The sequence below is a fragment of the Danio rerio genome, chromosome 16 (assembly GCF_052040795.2).
Source record: "Danio rerio strain M-AB ecotype USA chromosome 16, GRCz13ab, whole genome shotgun sequence".
NCBI classification, from domain to species: domain Eukaryota; kingdom Metazoa; phylum Chordata; class Actinopteri; order Cypriniformes; family Danionidae; genus Danio; species Danio rerio.
Window position 1 is genome coordinate 24,540,289 of NC_141036.1, and position 26,182 is coordinate 24,566,470.

The 26,182-nt window shown below is 38.4% G+C and overlaps 1 protein-coding gene and 2 long non-coding RNA genes across 4 annotated transcripts in view; 1 reads left to right on the forward strand and 2 right to left on the reverse strand.

Moving 5' to 3' along the window:
* The window catches only part of LOC101883647 (uncharacterized), a 713,507-nt gene that overhangs the window by 152,068 nt on the left and 535,257 nt on the right, over window positions 1–26,182 (forward strand). The gene's annotated exons all lie outside the window — the stretch shown is intronic.
* LOC147840255 (uncharacterized) lies at window positions 2,600–18,321 on the reverse strand. The gene is made up of 8 exons (XM_087286972.1): window positions 17,904–18,321; window positions 12,795–12,946; window positions 5,836–5,970; window positions 5,689–5,713; window positions 5,397–5,435; window positions 3,779–3,875; window positions 3,652–3,678; window positions 2,600–3,490 (listed from the first exon to the last, which is right to left on the reverse strand). The coding sequence occupies exons 1-7, from the start codon at window positions 17,926–17,928 to the stop codon at window positions 3,657–3,659; spliced, it is 495 nt and encodes a 164-aa protein (XP_087143098.1). The 5' UTR covers window positions 17,929–18,321; the 3' UTR covers window positions 2,600–3,490; window positions 3,652–3,656.
* Window positions 24,941–26,013, reverse strand: LOC147840256 (uncharacterized). The gene is made up of 2 exons (XR_015511370.1): window positions 25,964–26,013; window positions 24,941–25,266 (listed from the first exon to the last, which is right to left on the reverse strand). It is a non-coding gene; the product is annotated as an uncharacterized LOC147840256 (long non-coding RNA).

Consider the following 26,182-nt stretch of genomic DNA (forward strand, 5'->3'; position numbering starts at 1 on the left):
TGTAGTAAATACAGTATAATAATATCAATGTGTGTATTGTAAAATAAAGTAATTTACAGGAAAATCAAAAAGTAAACATAACTTCATGCCAAATACACTTTGAATACTAAATAGTACATACTAAATTATAGGGTTTGAGTTAACTTATCAGGTCTTACAGTGTACTTTCAAGTAAACCTTGCTCTAAAGAATGAAAACAAGGACAAGAATAAAAGAACAAAATCTCTGAGAATCTGACACCTTGTAGTTCAAAGTTGGCCACAATTCTAGAAAAAATTGATGTCACAGGCTTTCTAGTGGCATAAAGTGGTTTAACAACTATTCTTTTGGTCTTTTAGTTTTTCTGGAGTTTTTAATAAAAATGTTTTTTCAATCAATTTCTGCAATAATCTATTTCATTTGGTATTTAAAATTACTATTGTTAAATAAATTAAAATGTCCATGTTTAATAAATATCATGCTCAAGAATTACATAATTGAATTGTTTGAATACTCTACCAGTCAAAAGTTTGGGGTCAGTACGATTTTTAAAATAAGTTTATCCTGCTAACAAAAGCTGCAATTTTTTAATCAAAAATAAGGTAATTTTTTTTTTACAATTGTGAAATGTTATTGCACTATAAAATAACTGTTCAAAAGTAGTACATCATTGAATTTAATAATTTATTCCAGTGATTTTAAAGATAAATTTTCAGCTTCATCGCTCCAGTGTTCAGTAACGTGATCCTTCAGAAATCACTCTAATATTAATTATTATTATTAATGGTTTTAGTAATAAAAGCAATAATGACTGTAGTAATACTTTTATTTGAAACTGACTACAATAAGAAAGCAGTCATTTAAAATTGTAATAAATATTTAACAATTTACATTTTTTTTTACATTTAATAAATGCTGCCTTGATGAAAATAATAATTTTCTTTAAAAAAATACATAAAAAAACCAAACTGACCCCAGTCTTTTGACCGGTAGTGTACATGTTATTACTTTAAAAATAGTTTAGAATCTGTAAAGTGTGTCTGGGACCTTTATGATATTTGTGCATGCACGGCATACTTGAGTTTAATTTGACATATTTTTCTGAACAAGTTTGTAGTTTAAGAAGCTGTTTGCTGATTAGTTTGCTAATAATAGAGCATGAAAGAAAGTCTTAGACCGCATTTTGAGAGTGCTGTCTCAATATGAAAATCAGAATCTCAAAGATCACTTTAATGTCAGACCCAACCCCCCACCCCCCATGAAAAATCATATGAGTGTTATTTTAATCAGATAACATAAAAGCCCATATTTTCAGAAAGTCATCATCCGCCAAAACTGTTGTTTTCTCATGCCTTGTCTTAAACTGCTTAAAGGTGCAGTGAAATAAACATGCTGAACACAGAATTTTACTTTTAGAATTTTATTTGTAGAATTCTTGAAAAAATATTTTGCACCAGGACACCAAAAGTATGGTTTAAAAAAGCAGCACAATACAAAAGCTAAGCACATTTAGAACTTTAAACAGACATCTGATAATTTTTCTTCAATCCATGCACCAAACACACTTTTTATACTTTAATTTTGGTATAGAAGAATAAAATGCATAGACAGGAAAGCATGAGGAAAAGGTTGATTGTGAACCACTATGTATAAGCAAACTACTGGCCATTAGCATCATACAAATCTGATTAAATACAGCAGCGCCGATTTCACTTGCCACAAGGCTATAAACGGACACCACATGAAAACAATTCAGTATAGATAGACCCTTTTTTGCACCACAGACAGATTATAAGACCATATCTGAAGCTGAGTGGATTTACCTAGTGCTGCATTAGACATGTGTACTTACTGGCACAGCATTTCATTTCATTTTGCTTCCACAGCAGCAATTACAGAAATACTTGCTCTTTTAATCTATTTAACGTTCACTATAGTGCCATACAATTCATCATACGTCATTCTAAAAAAAAATGACATGACCAGTGATAGCTATAATAATAATAATAATAATAATAATAATAATAATAATAATAATAATAATAATAATAATAATACATAGTATGCATTTTTAATTTGTGTATTAATATCAGTGTTGGTATAATTTACTTCATAAAAGTAATTAACTACTAATTAATACAATTACATTTGTATTTAAATTACTTATCTAATTACTTTGTCTGAACAGAAACTTACTTACTCAGTAAGTATTTAAATTACTAGGCTAATTACCAACAATCTATTCATCTCAACACATAGACAATAGAAAATTAACTGATTAAATTGCACATTTAATCTGTTAAATGTTTATCCTATTTAAAATAATAATAATAATAATAATAATAATAATAATAATAATAATAATAAATAATATATTTTTCTCTTTTTTAAATATTTCCCAAATTAAGTTTTGAAATTTTCACAGTCAACTGATAATATTTTTTTTTCTGGAGAAAGTCTAACTTGCTTTATTACAGCTAGAATAAAAGCAATATAAAATGTAATAATGATATTGTATAACAATAGTTTGTTCTGTAGACTAACTTGCCTAATTACCCTAACCTGCCTAGTTCACCTAATTGGCCAAGTTAAGCTCTTAAATGTCCCTTTAAGCTGTATAGGACTGTCTTGAAAAATATCTGGTCAAATATTATATACTGTCATCATAGCAAAGATTTTATATTATTTTATATGTATGTTATATTTATGTTTTAAGATGTATTATTCGATAATGTATATTATTAGATATATGTTTAGAAATGTGTAGAAAAAATCTCTCTACTAAACAGAAATTCTTCTCATCAAACACTACAACATGTTTGCGTTTCAGGTGCTGGATCATTGCCGTGGTGCTCCCGTCATCACTTTTGCATATTGGTCCGTTAAAACACTTTTTTTGTTTATTTAGTGTGAAATGCTCCCTCGCCTTGGAGGAGGAGGGTCACACAGATTTCTCTGCCTTCGCCATGTATCTTTCCTTTAATGTTACCTCTGCTCATTTTTTTTTGCTCTGTCGTGTCACTGAGGCGCCGAACTCAGCTGGCACCAGTGCGTGAGAGAGGCAGAGTGCGTTCATTCCATTTCGCACTCAACTCAAGTTTTTTTAATAATCAAACATCTCTGCATCGCACAACATGACAAATCGATTATGAGATTTGTAGCTAACACTTTTAGTAATTGATTTTAATTGATTTAAACAATTCGTTGTTGCAGCCCTAATATATATAATTATAGTTTTGTATAAATGTCATAAATGTCACTAAATTCATTATTATATTTGCAATAAAATCATTATCTTTTGTCCTCCTTTGTCCTAATATAAAATTAATATTATTATTTTATTATGTAGCTTCACTGATCAATTCATGAGCCATGAAAAAAAAAATCCTAAAAGCTATGAAGCCCTAAGATGCTAAAAGCTAACACAAATACATTTATATAAGATAAGAGTACATTTCATCATAAATTATGAAGATTAGATGAAGATGTCTGTGTGCAATGATGAACTTTCCTGTGATTAAAAGGAAAAGGGAAAGCCTTTTACAACCATAACTAGTCACTACAGTTTGTATTATTTAAAACTGACTAATATAATGTAGTACAAAGTTTAGAATTCAGAATTAGTATTCACATCATAACAACAATACTTTGAAAAGCACTAATGGTACATACCAGAATTAAAGAGTGTCCTCTTCAGATCTAGTACAAGAATATTTGTGCATATAAACACAGAATTATAGTAATTACAGTATCGATAGACAAAGTCATGTGTTTATCGTGTTCATGCCGAGAACCCTACCTTTTCTTATAAAGTGCAATGCTGCCAACGATGATGACGGCAATTACTGACAGTCCAAGCGCAATCCAAACACCAGTTTTCCAGTTGGAAGAACCCACTGGGGGGAAGGAGAAAAACAAAAACAGAGGTGTGGAAATATAAATTACCTTTTTAAGATTGAATAGAACATATAAGAATATTTGAACAGGAAATCTGATCTCATTGCAATAAAGGTTCCACTTAATATTCGGAAACCCCACTCCAAGCCAAATTTCAAATTCCCTGATTTTCCAAGGTTTCACTGACTTAAAAGTGGAATATTTATGACCTCCAATGAATAAAAAATATGCAGCTGTTGTTTCAAGCAGTCTCTTCAGAATTTACTAATTCTGTGATCTGTAATTTTAACACAAAGTCAGTCGATTGGCACAAAATTGCTGCAGATTTTGCCCAGCCAGGACAACGTGCACATTTCTGCCAACAGTCCACATTCTTTTTATTTTATTTTATTAAATAGCATTATATCCCCATTTAGAAAGTGCTTATCAGATGTGACAAGGTGTGACACCTTGGGTTGTCATAGGCACCGCACAGTGTAAATTTGTGTACGTTTTCAGAAAAGCAATAGAAAAAAATGCTGCAAATATATTTTGAGAAAATTTGTAGCATAATCAGTGATCTTAGGCTGCAACAATCAGGACATTTTCATGCAAAAGCCAGAAGGATCTGCTTGAGCACCGAGCACACATAAAAAAAGCCACAGCCAGTATTTTTACAGGAACAGACAGGTGGCTTTATTTGATTGCTGCTTGACAAGTGGGAAAGAAATAGAATTGAAAAAGTGAAAATAGAGAAGTGAAAAGTAGACTAACCATAGCAACTGACAAAACACAAGATAAAGAAACGGTATAGAAAAAAATCTACATTTTGATAAAATCAAGTAACATTTAAAATGATAAACAAAAATCCTTGATATTCCATAACTTGGCCAAAAAACAAATAACATTTTGCCCATGCTTTAGCTATTGTATGTGCATTTTATTAACACACATGAAGGCTAAAAAACAGCTGTTAAAACGTCTGCTGATGATCATATGCATTGCTTATTTTTGTTAATGCTATATGTTCCCCACCCCACCAACTCCCATCTTGGTACTGGATACTAGTTCTGGTCAGCACATTGTAGACCTGTATTTTCTGTATGTAAGATTGAGCTAGTGTTTTTTAAATTTTTTATTTATTTATTTATTTGTTTGTTTTGTTTTTGCTCAAAATACTCGTCAATGTGTTTGCTTACTGTTACATGTTTATGTTGTCCTTTCTGTATATTTTTGCAGCGTGTTTTACAATGCATAAATAAATCATTAAACAAACGCTATATACTGTTGTTCATCAGAGGTTTTATTTATTTATTTTAGTTTGCACTAAAGCATTAAGGAGTTTATCTTACCTTTGGGAAGTGTATTTGGATTGAATGCAACACAATAATTTCACTTAATCCTTAAACTATATAATCAATATTTGAAGTCAGTCTAAAATGTTTTACAAAATTATCCTAATAATGAGTGTTGTTTAATAAATTTAGAACAACTTTAATGAAAGTTTTGATCCACTTCTAATGTTATCTAAAACCCCTTACCTTCAGGACGTGTAGTCGAGTTTAGTGGAGTGGCATTATCTGCAATGCAAGAATTTTACAGCTATTACTAGGACAATTGAAGACTTTTTAGTCTTTTCTTTTTAATTGTTTGATATTACCATGCCCTGAACTGCCCACATGAACTAGATGCAGTACATTGCTAAATAATGCTGTTTGAGCTAAAGTTGCAGACAGATTAAAAAATATCATATTGACAATAAACAGGCATTTAAAAAAAAAAACTAAACAAATGTAGTCAGCCAAATTAGAATATAGTAAAGCAATTACTTACAAAAGCATGGCTTCTTTTCATGGATCTGGATTATACATAAAAAAAGAAATTATAATCAAAGCAAGTGCAGAATCACTTCATGTATATTATCAAATGGCCTAGAAGTATATATAAATATGAAAAAACATACAACAGTATAACACTTACATTGAGACTGAGGCAAATGACTAAGCATTCTAGTTGTGGAGACCAGTTCTGTAAGATGGCAGTGTTTGTTGTCATATTAAGAACTGGCTTTTGGCATTTACTTTCTTGACCACTTGAATATGCTACCAGTGTATCCTGATCAGAAAAGGCAGAGGGAAAGAATAATGGAGGTTGTTGAGATGGCGAAGTTAAGAATAAACATATTTAAACATTTTTTTTTCTCTGAAGCTTTTATAACTGAATGTTGAAAGAACACTTTTTTTTTACATTCTATGAAAACAAGTTGTTTGTCAAGCCCTTTTTTTTTTAAATGCATGAATTTCTGTTTGATTAATTATAAAGTGTAGTATCATTATAAATATGTATTATATAGATTCAATATAGATCTTCATTAAATTAAAAACAAGACCTGTAAACACAACCACACACACATACTGACCTCCACCTGACACTTTGAGTTGTAGTGTATTGAACTAGTCAGTATCACTTTACTGTATTGGTTCACAAGCTAATGTGTCATTCACACTATAATTCACATTAGCAGCGACTTTGTACCTGCCTGTCACTCTGGATGGCGATTGAAGTCTAGTAGATGAGAACTAGTAGAACTAGTACACGTTTTCACCTTAAAGTCGCTTGGGTAACGTTTAAAATAATGTTCACCAAGAGCAAATAAGTTTACGTGCCACTGAATGTAAACATTGTTCAAAGAAAACACTAAATCTAAATGGAATCAGTACATTAAATGCTTAAAGATGAGCAAGAAAAAAAGTGTTTTCTCTGTTGCTTGAAATGCCCACATTTGGTCAGCAAGTTGCTGACGGAAAGTTGAAGGTCACTAGCTCTCCATTGAAATGAATGGTCACTTGTCGTTGGTTGTCTCTCTTAATGTGAATGCTGCCTATAAGCAACAATCAGCGACAAAGCAACAAGTGACCGTTCATTTTAATAGAGAGTAACTGACCTCTGGTGTGCGAATGATAGTGACTATTGGCTGTAGATGTGCTTCAACTTTATGCAATTGAAGAGCGACTTTCTTGAGCGACAGCCAATACCAGCATCAGTATAGCATACATGATCCTCTTTTAGCTCCTGCAGCAGCCGGTTATATTCTTCATGCTGTAGACCTACACAGACCCACTTTTGCAGGAGGTAAATAGCCGTATTGACAGTGAACACACTTTTTTTCTTGCTTATCTTTGTAATTAAACATTTTATACTGATTCAATTTATATTTAGTGTTCTAACTGAACAAAGTTTATTTTTAGCAGCACGTAAACTTATTTGCTCTCAGTAAAATATCATCATAAGCGTTACACAAGCGACCTCAAGGTGGGAACGCCCATTAGCATTTTTAATCCCCCCTCATTGTGACAGACAGCCACAAAGTCACTGCTAGCGTGAATTTGTCACAACTCGTCTACAAAAGGCTGCTTTTGTAGAAGTAGTTTTCTGTCGTTTCAAAAGAGCTTACTGTCATTTCAACAGACTGATAAGCTGTTTTTGCACTGCACTGTTTGTTAGATTCACTTGTTTGCACTCTTTCTACTTTTCTTAATTGTATATTATATTTGTAATATTATACTTATATAAATTGAATATTTTATAGTCCTTCTGTAGCATTTAGGGAAGCACCTATGGGCCTGAGAGTAATGTAACTTCAGTTCCCCTTCGGGTGGGGAACTCCAGTGCTATAGGTGGATTTGATCTTAGAAAATCCAGTGTGGGAGGATTCGGTTCAGAAGCCGCTTGTCTGAAAGAGTATTGAACGGGCCAATGAAAGCCAATGAATTGGCAGCATAAGCTTGCGCAGGTGTGCTTCATTGCCAATTATCCCAGCACATAAGCACACCTGGAGCGAGCAAACGCCATCCTTTTCGCTTCAGAGACTTTCTGATCGAGTCGATGAGGGTTCCTCCTGCTGTGATCCAGTGATTCCGAGCGAACGAGAGCATTCTCCCGGTCTAAAGTGTGTACACGCAGCGGCAGACGGTCGAGCTGGGTTTCTCCCTTGCCTGGCGTTCTTTGGGTCCGGTCCTCCAGAGCGGTGCGTATAAAGTTGCAACTTTCAGGACGGCGCTCCGACTGTGAGTTTCTGGATGCGGTGGTTTCCTGTCCTCGGATGATGGGCACAGGCACTGCGTTGCATGCCTGGGGGTCCAGCATGTTAATGCGCTGCTCGCGGGCAGTTCATGTCGTCATTGCGATGCCATGACTGTTGCGCAGGAAAGATTGCGGCTAGCCTTTGCAAAAGGGCAAACCACCCCAGTTGTCCCCTGCTCTGCAGAGGGCACTCGGTCAGATCTGAGGGTTCAGCGAGAGATAATCCGTCGCCCACGGGCCTGCGGACCTCCTGCTCCTCCAAGCGCTCCATCCAAGCTCCGGGGGGGGAAGGGATTCATCTAACAGATGGTAGCCCTTACGCTCGATGACACCGGAGATCAGATGTCCACCGCGGCATCAGAGGGGGGGATTTCATTGTCCGATGATGATCCAGACCCGCTCGCCCCCTCCAGGCAGGTGAGCGCTGTCAAAACGGATCCTGAAACGGACATGTTAGCCGTGCTTTCCCGGGCTGCTTCAGACAAGGCGTCCCCTTCTTCCCAAAGGTGCACAGTAGGCTCACACGGACTTGAAGGGCACTTTTTTTCTGCTCGTGCTGCAAGTCCCTCCACCCTCACCACTCTTGGCCAGGGGGTATGTGGCGATTCCTTAGGTTGAGTGCGCGATGGCGGTCAATCCGCGCGGCGCCTCTTCTTGGCCGGGGTCCGCCTCGTCTCCCGTCCAAAGCCTGTAAGTTATTTGCCTCCTTCGGAGCTAGAGCTTACAAGGCTGCGGGCCAGGCTGCTTCCGCCTTGCATGCAATAGCCACCTACCAGCGCTACCAAGCGCAGGCGCTGGCCGAGCTGCATGAGGGTGGGTCCAACTCAGGCTTATGAGCTTCGCACCGCAGCTGACTAAGCTCTTCGGACTACTAAGTCCACTGCGTGTGCGTTGGGGAGGAAGATGTCCACACTAGTGATCCAGGAGCACCATCCCTGGCTGATATGCGCGAAGTCAACAAAGTCCGCTTTCTTGACTTCCCTATATCCCAAGCTGGCATGTTCGGCGACACCGTCTGTGAATTCACCCAGGAATTCGAGGCGGTGAGAGAGCAGTCTGATGGGTGATGTCTTATCGGCGGGTCCGTAAGCCCGCCATGCCATCAATACCTGCTCCTCGCCGAAGGTGCCCACCTTCCAGCTCTTCAGTGGGACCCGCACGCTTCCCGGATCAGCACACCCACTCCGCGCTGCCCCACTGCTGGTATGTCAGCGATTGTAGCGATAAGTCCATTAGCGAGAGCTCTGCTTGCCTGGTTAGCTCATACGCACAATCAGACTTGGCTATGCGATTCAGTTTGCGAAACGGCCCCCCAAGTCACGGGTGTGTATTCACCAGGGTCAGCCCCCTGTCCACCCCTGTCTTGCGAGAGGAGATTGCTGTCCTCCTGGCCTATGATGCAATCGAGCCGCTCCCTCCAGCCGAGATGGAGAGCGGGTTTTACAGCCCACACTTCATCGTGCCCAAAAGAGCGGTGGGTCACGGCCAATCCTAGATCTGCGCGTTTTGAACCGCTGTCTGCACAAGCTGCCGTTCAGAATGCTCATACAGAAGTGCATTCTCCGGTGCGTTCGTCCTCTGGGTTGGTCTGCAGCATTAGACCTGAAGGATGCGTATTTCCATGTCTCCACTTTTCCCCGCCACCGTCAGTTCTGCGATTTGCGTTGAAGGTCGAGCTTGGCAATACAAAGTCCTCCCCTTCGGCCTCTCTCTGCTTTAGGGGTGCCTTAGCACCCTTTCGGCTCGCGGTCATCCGCATACTCAATTATCTTGAACGACTGGCTGATTTTTGCCCACTCTCGGAGCAATTGATAATGCACAGAGACAAAGTGCTCCGGCACTTCCACCTGTTGGGGTTTCAGGTCAACCAAGAAAAGAGCAAACTCGCCCCCGTGCAGAGGGTCTCTTCTCTCGTGCTGGAGCTGGACTCGGTTACCATGGCAGCGCGCCTCTCCAGAGAGCGCGCTTAGCTGATGCTGTACTGTCTGAGAGAGCTCAGCAGTAAAATAGTGGTCCCACTGAAACTATTTTAGAGGCTCCTGGGTAGGGTTGTAACGGTATGAATTTTTTACGGTATGATAATCGTCTAAAACAATACCACGGTTTGACGGTTTCGCGGTATACAGTATGTTACAAAATAATAGAACAGTGAAGCAAATTTGACTTTTTCCAAATAATATATTTTTAGTTTCTATAAACAACACCGCTTACAATGAACAAATAAAAATAAGAAAATAATAAATAATGTGTCAAAGTCCAAATAAAGTCCAAATAAACATGGTGCAAATCCTCAGTAAAAAATAGATATAAATATTTACTATACTATAAATAGTTACATAACGAAACTAGATTCAATATGGAACATCCCTAGGTTTTATGTGCCAGCATGGATATGGTTGTCTATCGATATGGATTTGGATATGGTTGTCTGCAATGCAGACAAACAGCTGCATCTTCATTTGCGTCTTTTGAAAACACCAAGAGCAGCAGTTCGTCTTTGCTGTGTCACTGTTTTGTCATGTTTCTGTGCTGCTGTGCATGCAAAAGTACTTAGTATGAGAATTATTTCATGCAAAACTTTTTTTTTTTGCGTTTTATTTAGCCGTGCATAAATGTATGCCTATCTCTCATTCCGTGTTGTTCAAAAAGCTTGGTCCACAAACAAAAGCGAAACCTATGCTTATTGGTTGTGATATAGCGAGTTTGAACCAATCTGGGCATGGAGGAGGGACAATGCATCAATGTATCATGTCTGATTTGTCCGGAGACACAGTGACGAGCGTTTCTTTGTCAAATCAGCGTTGTCAAATGTTGATGACGTAACCGCACTGATTCCGGAGCCGCTGAAAGTCCGCGAATGTTATCTGATACATCACTGGAAAGCTGAGATTCTCTTCTTTATGCCAATCTTTGAATTGTATGAATCGGATCAGCGGATCAAAAGTTATTAAACATTTAAGAGCAATACTTATTTTTAGCCGCGGGCGACTGTCTCGGTCTTTAAGGGTTAAAACCGTTGATATGCAATTGTTCATGGTATGATAATCGTGCACGTTCAAATCGTGGTAAAACGTCATACCGGTATATTGTTACAACCCTACTCCTGGGGCATATGGCATCCGCAGCCACTTCACGCCGCTCGGATTACTCTATACGAGACCACTTCAGCACTGGCTTCACGATCGAGTCCCCAGACGCGCATGGCACGCGCTGCACACCAAGTCTCTGTTTCTGCGCTGTGTCGCCGCGCCCTCAGCTCTTGTAGCGACCCCTCGTTCCTACAGGCCTGAGTGCCTCTAGGACAGGCGTCCAGTCTTGTTGTCGTTTCAACAGACGCTTCCAACACGGGCTGGGGGACTGTGCGTTGCGGGCATGCGGATCTGGGGAAAGGTTCCCAGTTGCATTGGTATATCGCCTGGAGCTGTTGGCAGTGTTCCTCGCTCTCCACCATTATTTTTCCGGTGCTGGAGCAGCAACACGTGCTGGTCAGGACGGACAGTATGGCAGTGGCGGCGTTTATCAACCGTATGGGGGGGTATGCGCTCTTGCCTCATGTGTCAGCTCGCCCGCCGTCTGCTCCTCTGGAGTCATCTGCAGCTGAAATCGCTGCGCGCCATTCACATTCAGGCAAGCTCAACCGTGCAGCCGATGCGCTCTCACAGCAGCCTTACGTTCTGGAGAATGGAGACTCCACCCCGAGTCTGTTCAGCTGATATGGGCGCGATTCGGGGAAGCCCAGATCAATCTGTTGCTTCCACCGAGATCGCTCATTGCCAGTTGTTCTTTTCCCTGACCGAGTGCTCTCGGCACGGATGCACTGGCTTACAGCTGGCCTCGGGGTATGCGCAAATACGTGTTTCCCCCAGTGAGCCTGCTCGCACAGTTACTGTGCAAGGTCAGGGAGGACGAGGACGAGGAACAGGTTGCTGATTGCGCCCCTCTGGGTCAACCAGACCTGGATGTCAGAGCTTTCCCTCCTCGCGATAGCCCTCCCCCCTAGCAGTTCCCTTCGAGAGAGCACCTACTCTCTCAGGGACAGGGCACCATCTAACACCCTCGCCGATCTTTGGAGGTCCTTAGACGCGAGGAAGACTTAGGTAACCTCCGATTGCGGTGGTTAATACCGTCACTCGGGCTAGAGCCCCCTCCCCGAGCGCGCCTATGCCCTGAAGTGGAGTCTATTCACTGAATGGTGCGTCTCTCGCATAGAAGACCCCCGTAATTTGCCAGATCAGCGTTGTGCTGTTTTTCCCTCTCCACTAACCACTTTTTCTATACTTTTTCTCGGCGTTTGCTCGCTCCAGGTGTACTTATTTGCTGGGATAATTGGCAATGAAGCACACCTGCGCAAGCTTACGCTGCCAATTAATTGGCTTTCATTGGCCCGTTCAATACTCTTTCAGACAAGCGGCTTCTGAACCGAATCCTCCCATACGTGGATTTTCGAAGATCAAATCCACCTATAGCACTTCCGTTCCCCTCCTCGGGGAACGAAGGGTTACTTCTGTAACCTCGAACGTTCTCTACATGTCTGTGCATGTGCCAGCATTGACAAAGCTGAAGATAACTTTGATTTTGAAGATAGAAATACAGCTCTGAGTCAGTTTTGTTGCATCACCCAACCACTCTGAAGCTTAAAGGTAATAAACTGCTGTCTTAAAATCACTGATAAAAAGGGGAACTGATGTGCACGGTCACTTTTTCCATTACACAAAGTATCAGTATTATTGTCAAATTCCAGCTTTAATTAAAAAAATTTCCTAAGTTTGCTTTATAGATGGTTAAACTTCATTAATATTAGCTGTTTGAATGTTATGTTAAGGTATTGTCATTGTATGATTTCATAAGATACGTACATTAACAAGCAATTGTGTCTCACAATCACTGGAGTCCTTTGTAATGTTATGCAGCATTGTAAGGTGGATCTGTCCATCACTTTGACTCTTTCCTACGCAGTGCAGGACATCAGTTGCTGAAGTCTGTGCAATGCACAGCAGCATATGCACAACTGAAACAGACAATGCACAAAACAATCATGGTTCAATTTTACTGTTACAAAAATAAACATACTGAAGCATAGGCTACTTTAAACAAGCCAGATGTCATTGAAAGTAACAACGAATGTATTTATTTATTTTTTTACACAATACTAATTTCTTTGATATACACTTATATACAGTCAGAATTATAGCCCCCCCTGTGATTTTTAATTTTTTTTTTATTTAAAATTTTTCCCAAATGATGTTTAACAGTGCGAGGAACTTTTCACAGTATGTCTGATAATATTTTTTCTTCTAGCAAAATTCTTGTTTGTTTTAATTTAGCTGAAATAAAAGCAGTTTTATATATATATATATATATATATATATATATATATATATATATATATATATATATATATATATATATATATAAATGTAAAGGTCAATTATTAGCCCCTTTAAGCTACTGTATATTTTTTCGATGTCTACAAAACAAACCATCCTTATACAATAACTTGTCTAATTACCCTAACCTGCCTAGTTAACCTAATTTGTTAATGAGAATAGCTCAGGACTGTAATAGCTAGCTCTTGAATAGGGGAGTTGAGTTGGTCTGGGTGTGTTGGTTAGAACACCAAAGCCGGAGAAGGAATATACTTGAATGATTTATTGATTACAGTCATATGCAGAGGGGGAGCCAGTTGTAACTTTTACGGTAACGTCTTCTAACAACATACATGGAATGGGCATGGATGCTGGATGATGATGATTGTATTGCCTTGTGCTTAAATGTTCCTTAAAGACGGCATAGATCCAACTTTGCATACATCTATGCATGTATGAACTTGTAGAGCAGTGTGTGGTGTTTGTGTGTGTGTGTGGTCTGTAAATAAACAGAATAAAGAACATATTTGTTATTGTGTGCTTATTACTCCATCCACAATACAGATAAATCACAATACATACATGTGACATAATTACATTAACTACTGGCATCCCCAAATGTGAACATAAGGCAGTATTTAAGATAAATGAACAAAATATTTGACTACATAACAAACAACTTGTAATATAACAGTTTAACTGAATGTGAGCTCCCTCACGATATAGGCCTTATTAGCATTCACTCATAATGTCAGCTTTGCATACTCAAACTTAAACAGTCCTCCAGTAATGTCCTTAAACTCAGTCAGAATGCACAGTACTCACTTTTCCTCTGGACGCACACAGTTTTATAAACTAACAGGAACAAACAGCAATCATATACAGCCGTGAGTCTCCAGACTTCGCTCGGCTCGTTTCTCTCCTCGTTGAGTGAACGTAATGACCAATGACTGTAAAAAATATGGACGACGCGACAGCCCTTTTTCCCATTGAACACCTTGAGGGCAAAACGCCTGCTTGACGGGCACAAACTGTCGCATAAGACTGCTGAAATTGGAGCCAGACATGCGCAGAAGGATTGTCTGATGGAGCCAGAGGAGGAGCCGCGAAAATGAGCAGAGTCGAGCATCCAATCAAACGCTTTATGTAAAATCAACTACGCCCCCGAACTTCTCAGCATGCGTTTGCTGTCATATCAACACAAATGGATGTAATAACGTTAACAAATATGAGGGTTTTATATATTCAATCGCGCCAGCTCCGGGCCGCAGCGCATAACTTACTCGCGGCGTCGCGGGCTGATTCCGGCTCGCATGCGGCAGCGCCTGCTCGCTCGGCCGCCGCATCTGGCTCGATTGACTCGGACTGGAATCGGGCAGTGAGTCCAGGCATCCGGAGTAGGTCCAGCAGAGGTAACATTAGTCAGTCTGAGCTCTAAGAGATAAGTCTCCGGCAGGCGAGAATCTAGCCGGAACTGTGTTTTGCTATCTGGGTGGCTAGGCGTGTATCAGCAAACTAATAAAGCCCGAAAAAAGCCCTGAATTTAGCGAATAAACAGTGTTCCACCAGGATCATGTATGTCAGAAACTATAGTTTACTGCTGAACTCATTTTGTCATGGTAAAATAACACAGAAATCGAATAATAACATTTCAGTCTACTTCAGTCTCCTGCCGAAGCTCAGACGCACTGCTTTGAGATACTGTCAATCACAGCTGTCAATCACGATGACACGCCCAGCATTAAATTACTGCTAAAAACAAACTGTTTACAAAAATGAAGATCTGCACCTATTTCAGCACAATAACCAGTGCCTTAATCGACCAGAACTATCTTTCGGGACATTTTATTGCAAGTGTAATATTTTTTTTTATTTGGGCTCAAGTCTCCTTCATTAACACGGAGGAGGCGGGCTTTATGACTTGTACTGCAGCCAGCCCCCAGGGGGCGATCTAACGGCCGAAACCTTCACTCAAACGTAGGCTTGCGGCACACTTGGTAATGACTGATTCACGGAGAAATCGGAAGTGCCCCGAACTGTGAAGCACTCCACATCAATGCACGGCAATGCGCCATAATAAAAGTCCCCGCGATTCAGAGTAAGGCACTGCTTTATATCACTGTTACAGTCTCTTATTTGCAGCCTTTCGCACATAATTAAACTAGTTGAGCCTTTAAATGACACTTTAAGCTGTGTAGAAGTGTCTTGAAAAATATCTAAGAAAATATTATTTACTGTCATCATGACAAAGATAAAACAAATTATTAGAAAAAAATAAAGTTATTAGATATGAGTTATTAAAACTATGTTTAGAAAAGTGTTGAAAAAAATATTCTCTCTGTTAAAACCCCATACAACATGTTTGTTCCTCAACTACATTGACTGCAGGAAACATAAACACCAGGAGGAAACCCACTCAAACTTAGGGAGAACATGCAATCTCCACACAGAAATGCCAACTGGCCCAGCCAGGACTCAAACAAGTGACCTTCTTGCTGTGAGGCGTCAGTGCTAACCACTTAGCCACTGTGCCGCCTTTCCTGGGGGAATTCCTGCTGCCATTTTAAATTCAACTTCATCAAGTGAATGAAGCATACAAACATACACTTGACTCCATCCCTCAATTTTGACAGAGGGCGCTAGTGGGCTTAACAGTGATACAAGTGTAGTTCCCAAGTGCTCAAGGGTTTATGGCATTCCATTTAAACCCAATCAGATGTGGCGCTAGTAGCCAATAGTATCTAGATTCAGCTTTGATGATGCAAGCTGAGACTGCATATCTCAGTGATGCAATGCATTCATTTCAGGGACACAAGTTTAATTAACAATTTTATTAATATATATTTGAATTATTTAAAAAACATAGTATTTGGTGAGATGTATTATATTTCTGACAATACAAAATCAATGAAAAGTATAGTATTTATTAGATTTTTTTAAGTTATATTTGTAACTGAACATGAGCATACATGACCTGTGAGCTACTTGCACTGAAATTAGAGTAATTATTTTATCCTATTTTTAGATAATCCTATCAGACAAGCTTAAAGGAATTTTTTTAATTGCATTTTAAAATATTCTGTACCATATAATGCCTTGGGGACACAAATGGTGCCAAATAGTAAACTCTCAGAAAAAATGCTACAATGTTGTGCCAAAGAAGGTACAAACCCTTGTCACTGAGGTGGTACTGTTTTATGGAACAGAATTGTACACTAAGACAAAGAAACAAATTTGTGCCAGTGCAGTTTTTATTTTTAAGGACATGATTTGTACTACAGGAAACCAAAGTGTACCTTTGGTTTTAAAAACCTGCTGATACAATATTGTATCTTCATCAAATGTACAAATGTGATCCATGAAGGTACCACTACAGTGAGAAGACACTTTGTACCTTAACGGTGTCAAATGTGTTCCTTCAAGAACTATTTAAATGCATTTTACTATATTCAAAAGGTGTCCGTTTTTTTCAGTAAATATAAAATATCAAATACATTTTTAAACAATGTTTTTAAAAAAGTTTATTTTTATGTAAATTCACCTTTTCAATTTACAATAAAGAATAAAAAACACTTAAACATAAATCAAAAGATCTATTTTAGCTAAACATTTCACAACACTTTCACAAAAATGTTACAGAAACACAGTCTCCCATTTACAATATAAACTTTTTTTCCCTCCAATTTTTACACAATACCTTTGTAATTACTTAAAATTTCATTTAATTTACTTAATTTTAAAATAAAAAACAGAATGATGCAAAAGTATTGTAACAAGATATGCACAATGTTTGATTGAACACTTCGCATATGCAGGACTTTTGCCAGCTCACGTACATAGTGAAAAGCACATGCCAAAAGGTGCGGATATCAATAATGAAAATATATTTATATATTTATTCATATATATATATATATATATATATATATATATATATATATATATATATATATATATATATATATATATATATATATATATATATCAGAAAATGCTTAGCAAATGATTATTAAAAATGCTTTAAATGTTTAGTTTACAATACTGTTAGTGTCTTATCAGCTGTTTTGCATTATAGAACTTAAAAATTAATGTTTGAGTTTCTTTAAGCATATGCTTTTAAATGATGATTTGTTGTAATATGGAAATTATTTATAAAAATCACTTTGCCTTTCCAGTAATATTGTTTTACATAGATATTGTAATAAAGGAGCTGTCCAACACTTATGCGTCTTTTTATAAGAACAGTTGTGTACCTTCATTTCAATTGTACATCACAACACAAGCAGACAAACGCCCTTTTGACAGCATTATCCCCTCAAAAGAGAGCAAGATTTCCGCTGTAGCCTATATGACGTGCGTGTATAAGGTATTTCTCCACACCTCAGACAATGTTAAAATTATTAGCTAAAGTGAAACTAACATGAAGAAGATTGTAATACTGTAAAAAGTCGTGTGAAAACGTTTTTTCAGTGAAGTCATAAATCGTAGATTGGTAACGTTTAACGGCGTCAGGTCAGAGCATAACCTTAACAAAGTAAGCTAGCTGTAAAAGGTATTAGTACATAAACAAATAGCCTACAGATTATTCAAAAAGCTTACCGAGGAATATAAAAATAGCTGTCATCTTGACTTGGTCAATGGACTTCTCCACCTCTCGAGTCTGTGGAAATGAAGCAGTCCAGCACTGAGAAAAGTAAGCCTAGTTCAGCGCGGTTAAGTTGGTTTTGTTTTCGATAATCCTGACACATTCAGTGATACACGGTGATACACGGCAATAACTCAAAAACCTCTTACTCTTACAAAACCAACTTAACCGCGCTGCCTAGTTCACACCCACATGGGGATTTCCTCTCATCTTCATACGCAGCCAACAGCGCTACAGCTATTATTTTCAAGGCAGAGTCCGGTGTGGCAAACACTATTCAACGAGTAAGCAAAATATGTAGCCTAAACATTTTATTTATTCTCAAAACCAGCTTTTTTAAACATCTGACAGAAATAATGTCAAATTGGTTATAAATAAGTGAAACTCAAAGAGCTACAACAAGCAAAAAACAGCCAACTGCTGGCAGCCTTGTTTCCAGTGTGTGTGCGTGCGTGTGTGTGTGAAATCACAAACAAATACAATATTTGATTTTAATCTACATAGATATAGTGGTTAAATCTACCAAATGAAAATTAAATCTCACTTATAAAATCTTAGTTATCTGAACTTGGTAAATTGCTGAGATGAAGTTCTATTGTAAATGTTTTGCATATAGTATTGTTGTGATCTGTTAATGCTAAATGTTTCTGGGTGGGTTGAAATGGTTTCAGTCTGTTTTGTAAGTAGGTCAGCATATTGCTGCCCAATATACCTTTTTTCAGGTTAAGGGTGGACAGAAAATCTGATGTTATGTTCTAGCATTATTTATGAGATATGAAGCAAGTTTTCAAGGGCATCCGCTGCTTAAAACATATGCACGGAATAGTTGGCAGTTCATTCCGCTGTGGCAACCCCTGATAAATAAGGGACTAAGCCGAAGGAAAATGAATTAATGATTTGTATTTGTTGTTTTTTTGTTTGTTGTTTGTTAGTGTCCATGTTACAATTAACAATCTAACCTCATAGTAGGTAGCATACATGTTATGCAGATAAGTAATTAAACTCAGATTTAAATGTACAGTTATATAACAAAGTAAAAATAACAATTTGTAAAATAATAAAAAGAAAGACAGTAGATTGAATCGAAGTAATACACAAATCCTTATTGAAAAACTTGTCAAATGCAATATATCTAATATAAGAGCAGCTGTCTGTCTCTTAATTAACTCACATGTTGCATGGTATGAATGCAAAATGTCAATTTCTCAATGGAAACAGCAAGCTTTTTCATGCCGGTGGTGGATTAGAATTTAAGTAGCTTTTTAGAGTCGGAATATGTTTCTATGTGTATTTTGCCTTCTCATATTTCTTCAGATTTGACATGTTACTATGTTTTTTGACACCAGACACCACTTAGTTTACCTACCAAGACAGCTGTATGAAATAGTAGAAGTACAAACATGTGTTAGCAGATTGATACAAATAACAAAAGAAATGTAATCACTGCAAATACAACTGTAGTAATTTGAGAATATGATTTCTGATATGGATCATCATGCAACACCACGACTGAAAATGATTATGAAATTCATCATTTATTTCCTCATTTATAATATCTGAGATAAGCACACACACTCCCCTGATTTCCTCAAAGTCATTTCTCTTCCTATGAACAGACTGGCGCAGCAAAGGTTGTTTTTTGTGGTTCTGTTGCTACGGTTTCAACCCAATTGCTACATGAAAGTATCAGCAATGTAACCTCAGAGCTCATGTTGTGTTACGGCTGTCACATCATCGTCACATCATCATCGAGTGATTATGTTGCTCTGGATTTCTGGCATGGATGTTGAGTTTTTCAATATTTTTACTTGCAAGACAACACTGCAGTCAATGGTTCAGTTCAGAGAATGTGTCAAAGCCAATGTGGGCTTGTGTGTGAATGAGTGTGTATGGGTGTTTCCCAGTGTCGTGTTGCAGCTGGAAAGGCATCCGCTGTTTAAAACATATGCTGTATAAGTTGGTGGTTCATTCCACTGTGGCGACCCCTGATTAATAAAAGAAAATGAATGAATGAACCTTGCATGTGTTTGCTTTTAGTTTATTATCTAATTATTTAAAATGGGGTGTGGCTTCAAGATTGCATGTCTGTGATTAGGTCTCTGGAAGATTGGGTGGGATTTTGCTACCAGACCTATTTTGGCTCTGTTTGTTCAGTAAAAGAGGAGAAGATGCACCATTAATTGATTGCAGGCTGTGTCTCAGTCTATAACAGTGTTATTTTGAAGCCACTCACATAAAGAGCTGCCTGTTAGTTGGTTGTGTGTCCACAACTTAGACCCTTATAGCAGTACTGGTAAAATGAGCATCTAAAAAAAATAAATGAATCAAAATGACCACGCTCCTCTGCTTCTTTCTCAGGCACCATTCAAGTGATCCAAAAGCAGCGGAAGCTTGACCAATCCTATACTTTGCATTCTGTGGTTAAGATTTTCCTCAACTAAGAAGTTAATTTACATGAATTCACTAACTTGTTGTAGTTGAATGAGGTTCACACCAGCTGCCAAACCGAGTCCACCTTGTTAAATTGGATCTAGCTATTAACCAAGTCATTTTGAGCAGGAAATATTCATTTATGTTATGACGAGTTCAGACTGCATGATTTTAGCCCTGATTTTGACTCACCGACAGGTTTTGAAAAATCGCTGACAAATGCCTGAAATCACAGGCCAATCGGTGCTCGTTCAGGTAAGTGACAATCACACAGTATAAACTATCGTGTGAAATGATATCGTGTGAAGACGTGAAATGAGAGAATTGCAGATTAGTCGCCGACACCTGTAATATATTTGGCATGCTAAATATCTGGAGCTGTCGATGATTCAAATCATGCAGTGTGAAATGTTTTCTGATTGAAAATAACATCTGAGATCACCTACAGCCAATAAAAGAGCAGCATCCACTAGTGTGGGTATCTGCAGGCCAGTGGGAAGCTGGGGGAGGAGTGAAAAACGCTCATTTTCAGTTTATTTGGACCCAATAAATGGAGGAAAAACTAGTTTAAATATGGCTGGAGCACTATGTTTGTTTGACGTGTCATGTGTGAACAAAATCACAACCGTGTCAAAAAGTAAAAAAAGTTGAGGATAAATTGCAAATTTTCTTCAAAGGCCAGGCGAGCAATACCAAGTTTCTAAAACTAAAGCCCCTTTTCCATTATGTACTTAATAAAGAAAGATATATTACGTGACCTCGGGTTGTTTCCATGTCACTTCTTGCTTGTGTTTGGTTGGGAGACGAAGTTTGGACAAAGTTGTCGGCGATTCTTCCTATTTTAAAGTCATGCAGTGTGAACTCTTCTGTCGCCAATCCATCCTACAGTGTAAACACAGCACTGGCAGAGCACTAACCTAGATAGTCATGCAATGTGAAAACATCCGTGACACGACTACTTTGAAAATCCTGCTGTCTGAACTTAGCATTACCTGTGGCGAGGATTTTCCTCCTCTCTTGAATATTGTCAAGTCTCAGTGAATTCCTCAGATGAGTTCAAACAGTAGTATCTATAGTACTGGACAATTTGACTTCACTGATAATATTGTAAATGAGTAAATGATGTAAATGTGAATATCTGTAGTTGGGGCAACATGTTGGCTCAGTGGTTAGCACTGTCACCTCACAGCAAGAAGGTTGCTGGTTTGAGTCCAGGCTGGGTCAGTTGGCATTTCTGTGTGGAGTTTGCATGTTCTCCCAGTGTTTGTGTGGGTTTTTTCCGGGTTTTTCTGTTCCCCCCATGAGTCCAAAGACATGCGGTAGAGGTGAATTGAATAAGCTAAATTGGCCATAGTGTATGTGTGTGAACCCAGTGCTGGGTTGCAGCTGAAAGGGCATCCACTGTGTAAAACATATGCTGGACAAGTTGGCGGTTCATTCCGAAGATGAGTTGGGTTAAGTATCTCTTTATACATTATGTTGACAACTATCTAGTGTCACAACAGCCCTTGCCCTGTGACCTTTACATTAAAAATGGAAGAAAATGATTTTTGGATTAGAATGTCAGAGACTTTAAGGCTGGTTTTATTTACTTTAGCCATTTTCCCAGCAACTACCTAATCATACCCTAGCAACCAATCTGAGCATGTTAAAGACTTAAATGTGTCTAATCAATAAGTGGCCAGCCATGCTCTAGCAACCATTTAGAACTTTTTAGTAACCATAAAAAAACCCCAGAGACATCTAAAAAACAAAACAAAACAAAACAAAAGTGTTGGCTCTTTTGACTTTAAACAGGTTATTTGATCTCTTATTTGTGGGCCTCATAAACCTCAGACATTGTTCAAGATTATTTTTGATAATCATGATATTTGAACTTGCAATTTTTTACTGAGACAATATTTTGGAACTCTCTAGTTTGTCACAACAACCTTTCCCCTTTGATTATGAATGATTTTTGGACTGGAATGTCACAGAGAGTAGACAGAGGTTTTATTCACTTTAGCCATCTCGAGTTACAGTCTATCCTGTCAAACGCACATCACATAACAGCAGCTGCTACTCAAACGCCCACAAACTTGTAAACGAGTCACTGTCATTTCTGGAGGCGATTTACCATTAAGAACAGATTGTGAATTACCTCAGAGGAGCAGCGTGATCAGACAATTATTATCCAGAGGATGATAATGTGTAGAATGGCCTAAAATGAGGTTGGTGTCATGATCTCGTTCCTTTCGAGTGTGTATGCGCATCAGCTTGGGCTACTTGAAAGAATCAGAATCAGTTTTATTGCCAAGTGTGCTTCACACACAAAGGATTTGTTTTGGCTACAGAAGCTTTATAAAGTGCACATAAAGTGACAACTGACAACTCGAATATAAATATGAAAAAAGACTATAAACATTAAACAGAGATGTAATGAGTCAAAAAAGATCTGGATGTTGAATTGTATGTAATTTGTTATAAATATACAGGTTATAAGGTGCTGTGTACAAATGCGAATGGAGAAAGTATTGGGTAACGCTTTCTTTTACAACCCGCAAAGTACCGCGTAAGTACAGTGAAATTACAGTGTACTTTTCTGTACGTACTGTGTAAGTATAATGAACGTATGTGTAGGTATGAGGGAACAAACCGTAATGCTTGGGTAAAAAGGGGGTAACAACCAGATGTTCATCACGAAAATTACCGCGTAAGTACAGTGAAATAACGGTGTACTTTTCTGTACCTATAGTGTAAGTATAAATAACGTTTACGTAAGTATAAGGGAACAAACTGTAATGCTCGGGTAATAAGGGGGTAGCAACCAGATATTCAGCATCCGCGTAAGTACAGTGAAATAAGGTTGTACTTTTCTTTAAATTACGAAAGAACAAACCATAATGTTTGCGTAAAAGGGGAGTAACAATAAGATATCCATCACGCAAAGAAGTATATTAAGTTTACGATGTACATTTCTTCAAGTATTGTATACATATAAAGAATTATGCAAGGATGGTGACAACCTATTGCTATCTGCAAATGTACTGTATATGCACCTGCGTGAATACATTAGTACTCTTATTCAGTGCTTGGGTTTTATATGGGGTGTTTAATGAATAAAAGGTTTACAACCTGTGAAATTATGAACCCTTATTGTATACTGTATGTATTTTAAATCTGCAATTCAATATAAAATATATTTCCATACACTACTTACCTTATGTTTACTCGTCGATCTCACCAAAGCCATCAATGTCTTTGCATGACATAGGCCTACCGTCAGGGTTCAATGCAGATTAAAACAGGCTCGCATCTTTACTGCTGTTGCACAGGGGGGCTAACTGTTGCATTTCAGTAAATGTATAGCTGATGCTTTATAGAAAAATCTAGTAATTTGGTCTTCAATCAATAAAAACTGCTGCTGTAGTTTAGTGTTCAAGTATACACTAGTATGTTAAAGTTCAGCTTCTTCCCTCTTTGTTCCCTGTAGTTAAAGGGTAAATACAGTATTTGTTCCCTCCTTGTTCCCTGTACTTACAGGGTAAATACCACATTTGAGGGTTGTAAATTAAAGTGAAGCTTTGTTCCTCTCTTGTTACCTGTACTTACAGGGTAAATACCACATTTGAGGGTTGTAAATTAAAGTGAAGCTTTGTTCCTCTCTTGTTACCTCCTTGTTCCCTGTACTTACAGGGTAAATACCACATTTGAGGGTTGTAAATTAAAGTGAAGCTTTGTTCCTCTCTTGTTACCTCCTTGTTACCTGTACTTACAGGGTAAATACCACATTTGAGGGTTGTAAATTAAAGTGAAGCTTTGTTCCTCTCTTGTTACCTCCTTGTTCCCTGTACTTACAGGGTAAATACCACATTTGAGGGTTGTAAATTAAAGTGAAGCTTTGTTCCTCTCTTGTTACCTCCTTGTTACCTGTACTTACAGGGTAAATACCACATTTGAGGGTTGTAAATTAAAGTGAAGCTTTGTTCCTCTCTTGTTACCTGTAGTTAAAGGGTAAATACAACATTTGTTCCCCCCTTGTTCCCTTTAGTTTACAATGTAAAATCTTGAAGGCAGTGAAATAAATATACAAACACACAATATATTTCTTCTTTACTTTGTAACCTTTATTTTAATAAATAAGCATTTTAAAAGACTTCATATTAATCAAACATTGTCTTGTCTATCATTGCCTATACTCATTCATTTTCTCTTCGGCTTTGTCCTTTTGTTAATCTGGGGTCGCCACAGTGGAATAAACCACCATCTTATCCAGCATATGTTTTACGCAGTGGATGCCCTTCCAGCTGCAACCCATCTCTGGGAAACATCCATACACACCCACTCACACGCATTCACTACGGACAATTAAGCCTACCCAATTCACCTGTACCGCATGTCTTTGGACTGTGAGGGAAACCGGAGCACCCGGAGGAAACCCACGCGAACGCAGGGAGAACTCCATGCAGAAACCTTCTTGATGTGAGGAAACAGCACTACCTACTGTGCCACCGTGTAGCCACCCAGCTGCAACCCATCACTGGGAAACATCCATACATACTCATTCACACACATACACTACGGACAATTTTACCTTACCCAATGTCACCACATATTTTTGGACTTGTGGGAGCACCCGGAGGAAACCCACGCTAACATGGGGAGAACATGCAAACTCCACACAGAAATGCCAACTGACCCAGCCGAGGCTCGAACCAACGACCTTCTAGCTGTGAGACGATTGTGCTACCCACTGCGCCTGCCTATACTCAAACAGCAAAATAACACATTATTTCCTTCCCCCTTTTTTTCTGGCATCTCTTGCTTGGCTTCCTCTTCTGCTCTTCTCAGCTTCCACTGAGGACTCTGATGGTGAGTGGCTGATGAAATCCCATGGGTCTTGCTGCTCTGCATTTATATAAAATATATGAACAGACAGAAAGGCTTTTAGTAAGCTATAGACATGTTTATTTTCCTGTTTAATGTGTGTGTAGTGGTTGTCCAACAATTTCACACACTAAACATTTACAGATACCATACAGACACTATACATTACTATCAAACAAAAGTACTATCATCAGATCATATGGGAGATTGTGATCATTTATAGTGATAATAATTAAAGCGCAGAGGGGAAAAGGCTTAAATAGTAGGCTACTGTGCTAAAGTCCTAGGCAAACGTTACTAGTAATTGGAGGGGGGGGGGGGCTATTGATATATCAAACTGGCATGCTACAGAAAATATCAATTTACATTTCCAAACATTAATTTTGTCATTAACTTTGCTGTAATTAACGTATAAAGGGAGAAAATCGTCTGCACAGTCAGTGTGACAACAGCCACAGAGATCTGACCTGCTCATCATCCAGTCTTTCTGGAATGACATGAAGAAACTAAATCAAGAGGAACTTTGGCAACATTTCTAAGATGTGCAAAGTAAACGACAGTAAACATTGGTAAATATTCGCTGCTGGCCGTTTAGATTCGGCCATGAACTAACGTTAATGTTACGCTAAAAACAAATGAAACAAAATAAATATAATCTGGTTAATGCACAATTTCTAATCGTAACAATAGCCTTATTTACTGACAACGATTTACTCACATGTGTTACATGGTGACAAGACGGAGCAATTCCAAACGTCCCAAAAGTCTGAGCAAAACCTCGTGGCGTGCTGCTGCAGTTTGATTCGGATCTTTAGAGGCTTCTTGATTCACAACTCGTTTGAATCAACGAATCAGTAGGCGCGTACCTGAAGTGATACAATATCGCGAGATGGATTCAAATGCACACGGAGCTGTCTGTTGTTCTCGCGATGTTTTG

What these genes read in the sequence shown, in the direction of transcription:
- LOC147840255 (XM_087286972.1), bottom strand. Translation starts at nt 17,928, where the DNA reads ATGACAGCTATTTTTATATTCCTCG. An exon ending in TCATTTGCCTCAGTCTCAAT is followed by an intron (nt 5,714 to 5,835) that starts GTAAGTGTTATA and finishes TGTATAATCCAG; the next exon opens with ATCCATGAAAAGAAGCCATG. An exon ending in ATTGCACTTTATAAGAAAAG is followed by an intron (nt 3,679 to 3,778) that starts GTAGGGTTCTCG and finishes TTCTTGTACTAG; the next exon opens with ATCTGAAGAGGACACTCTTT.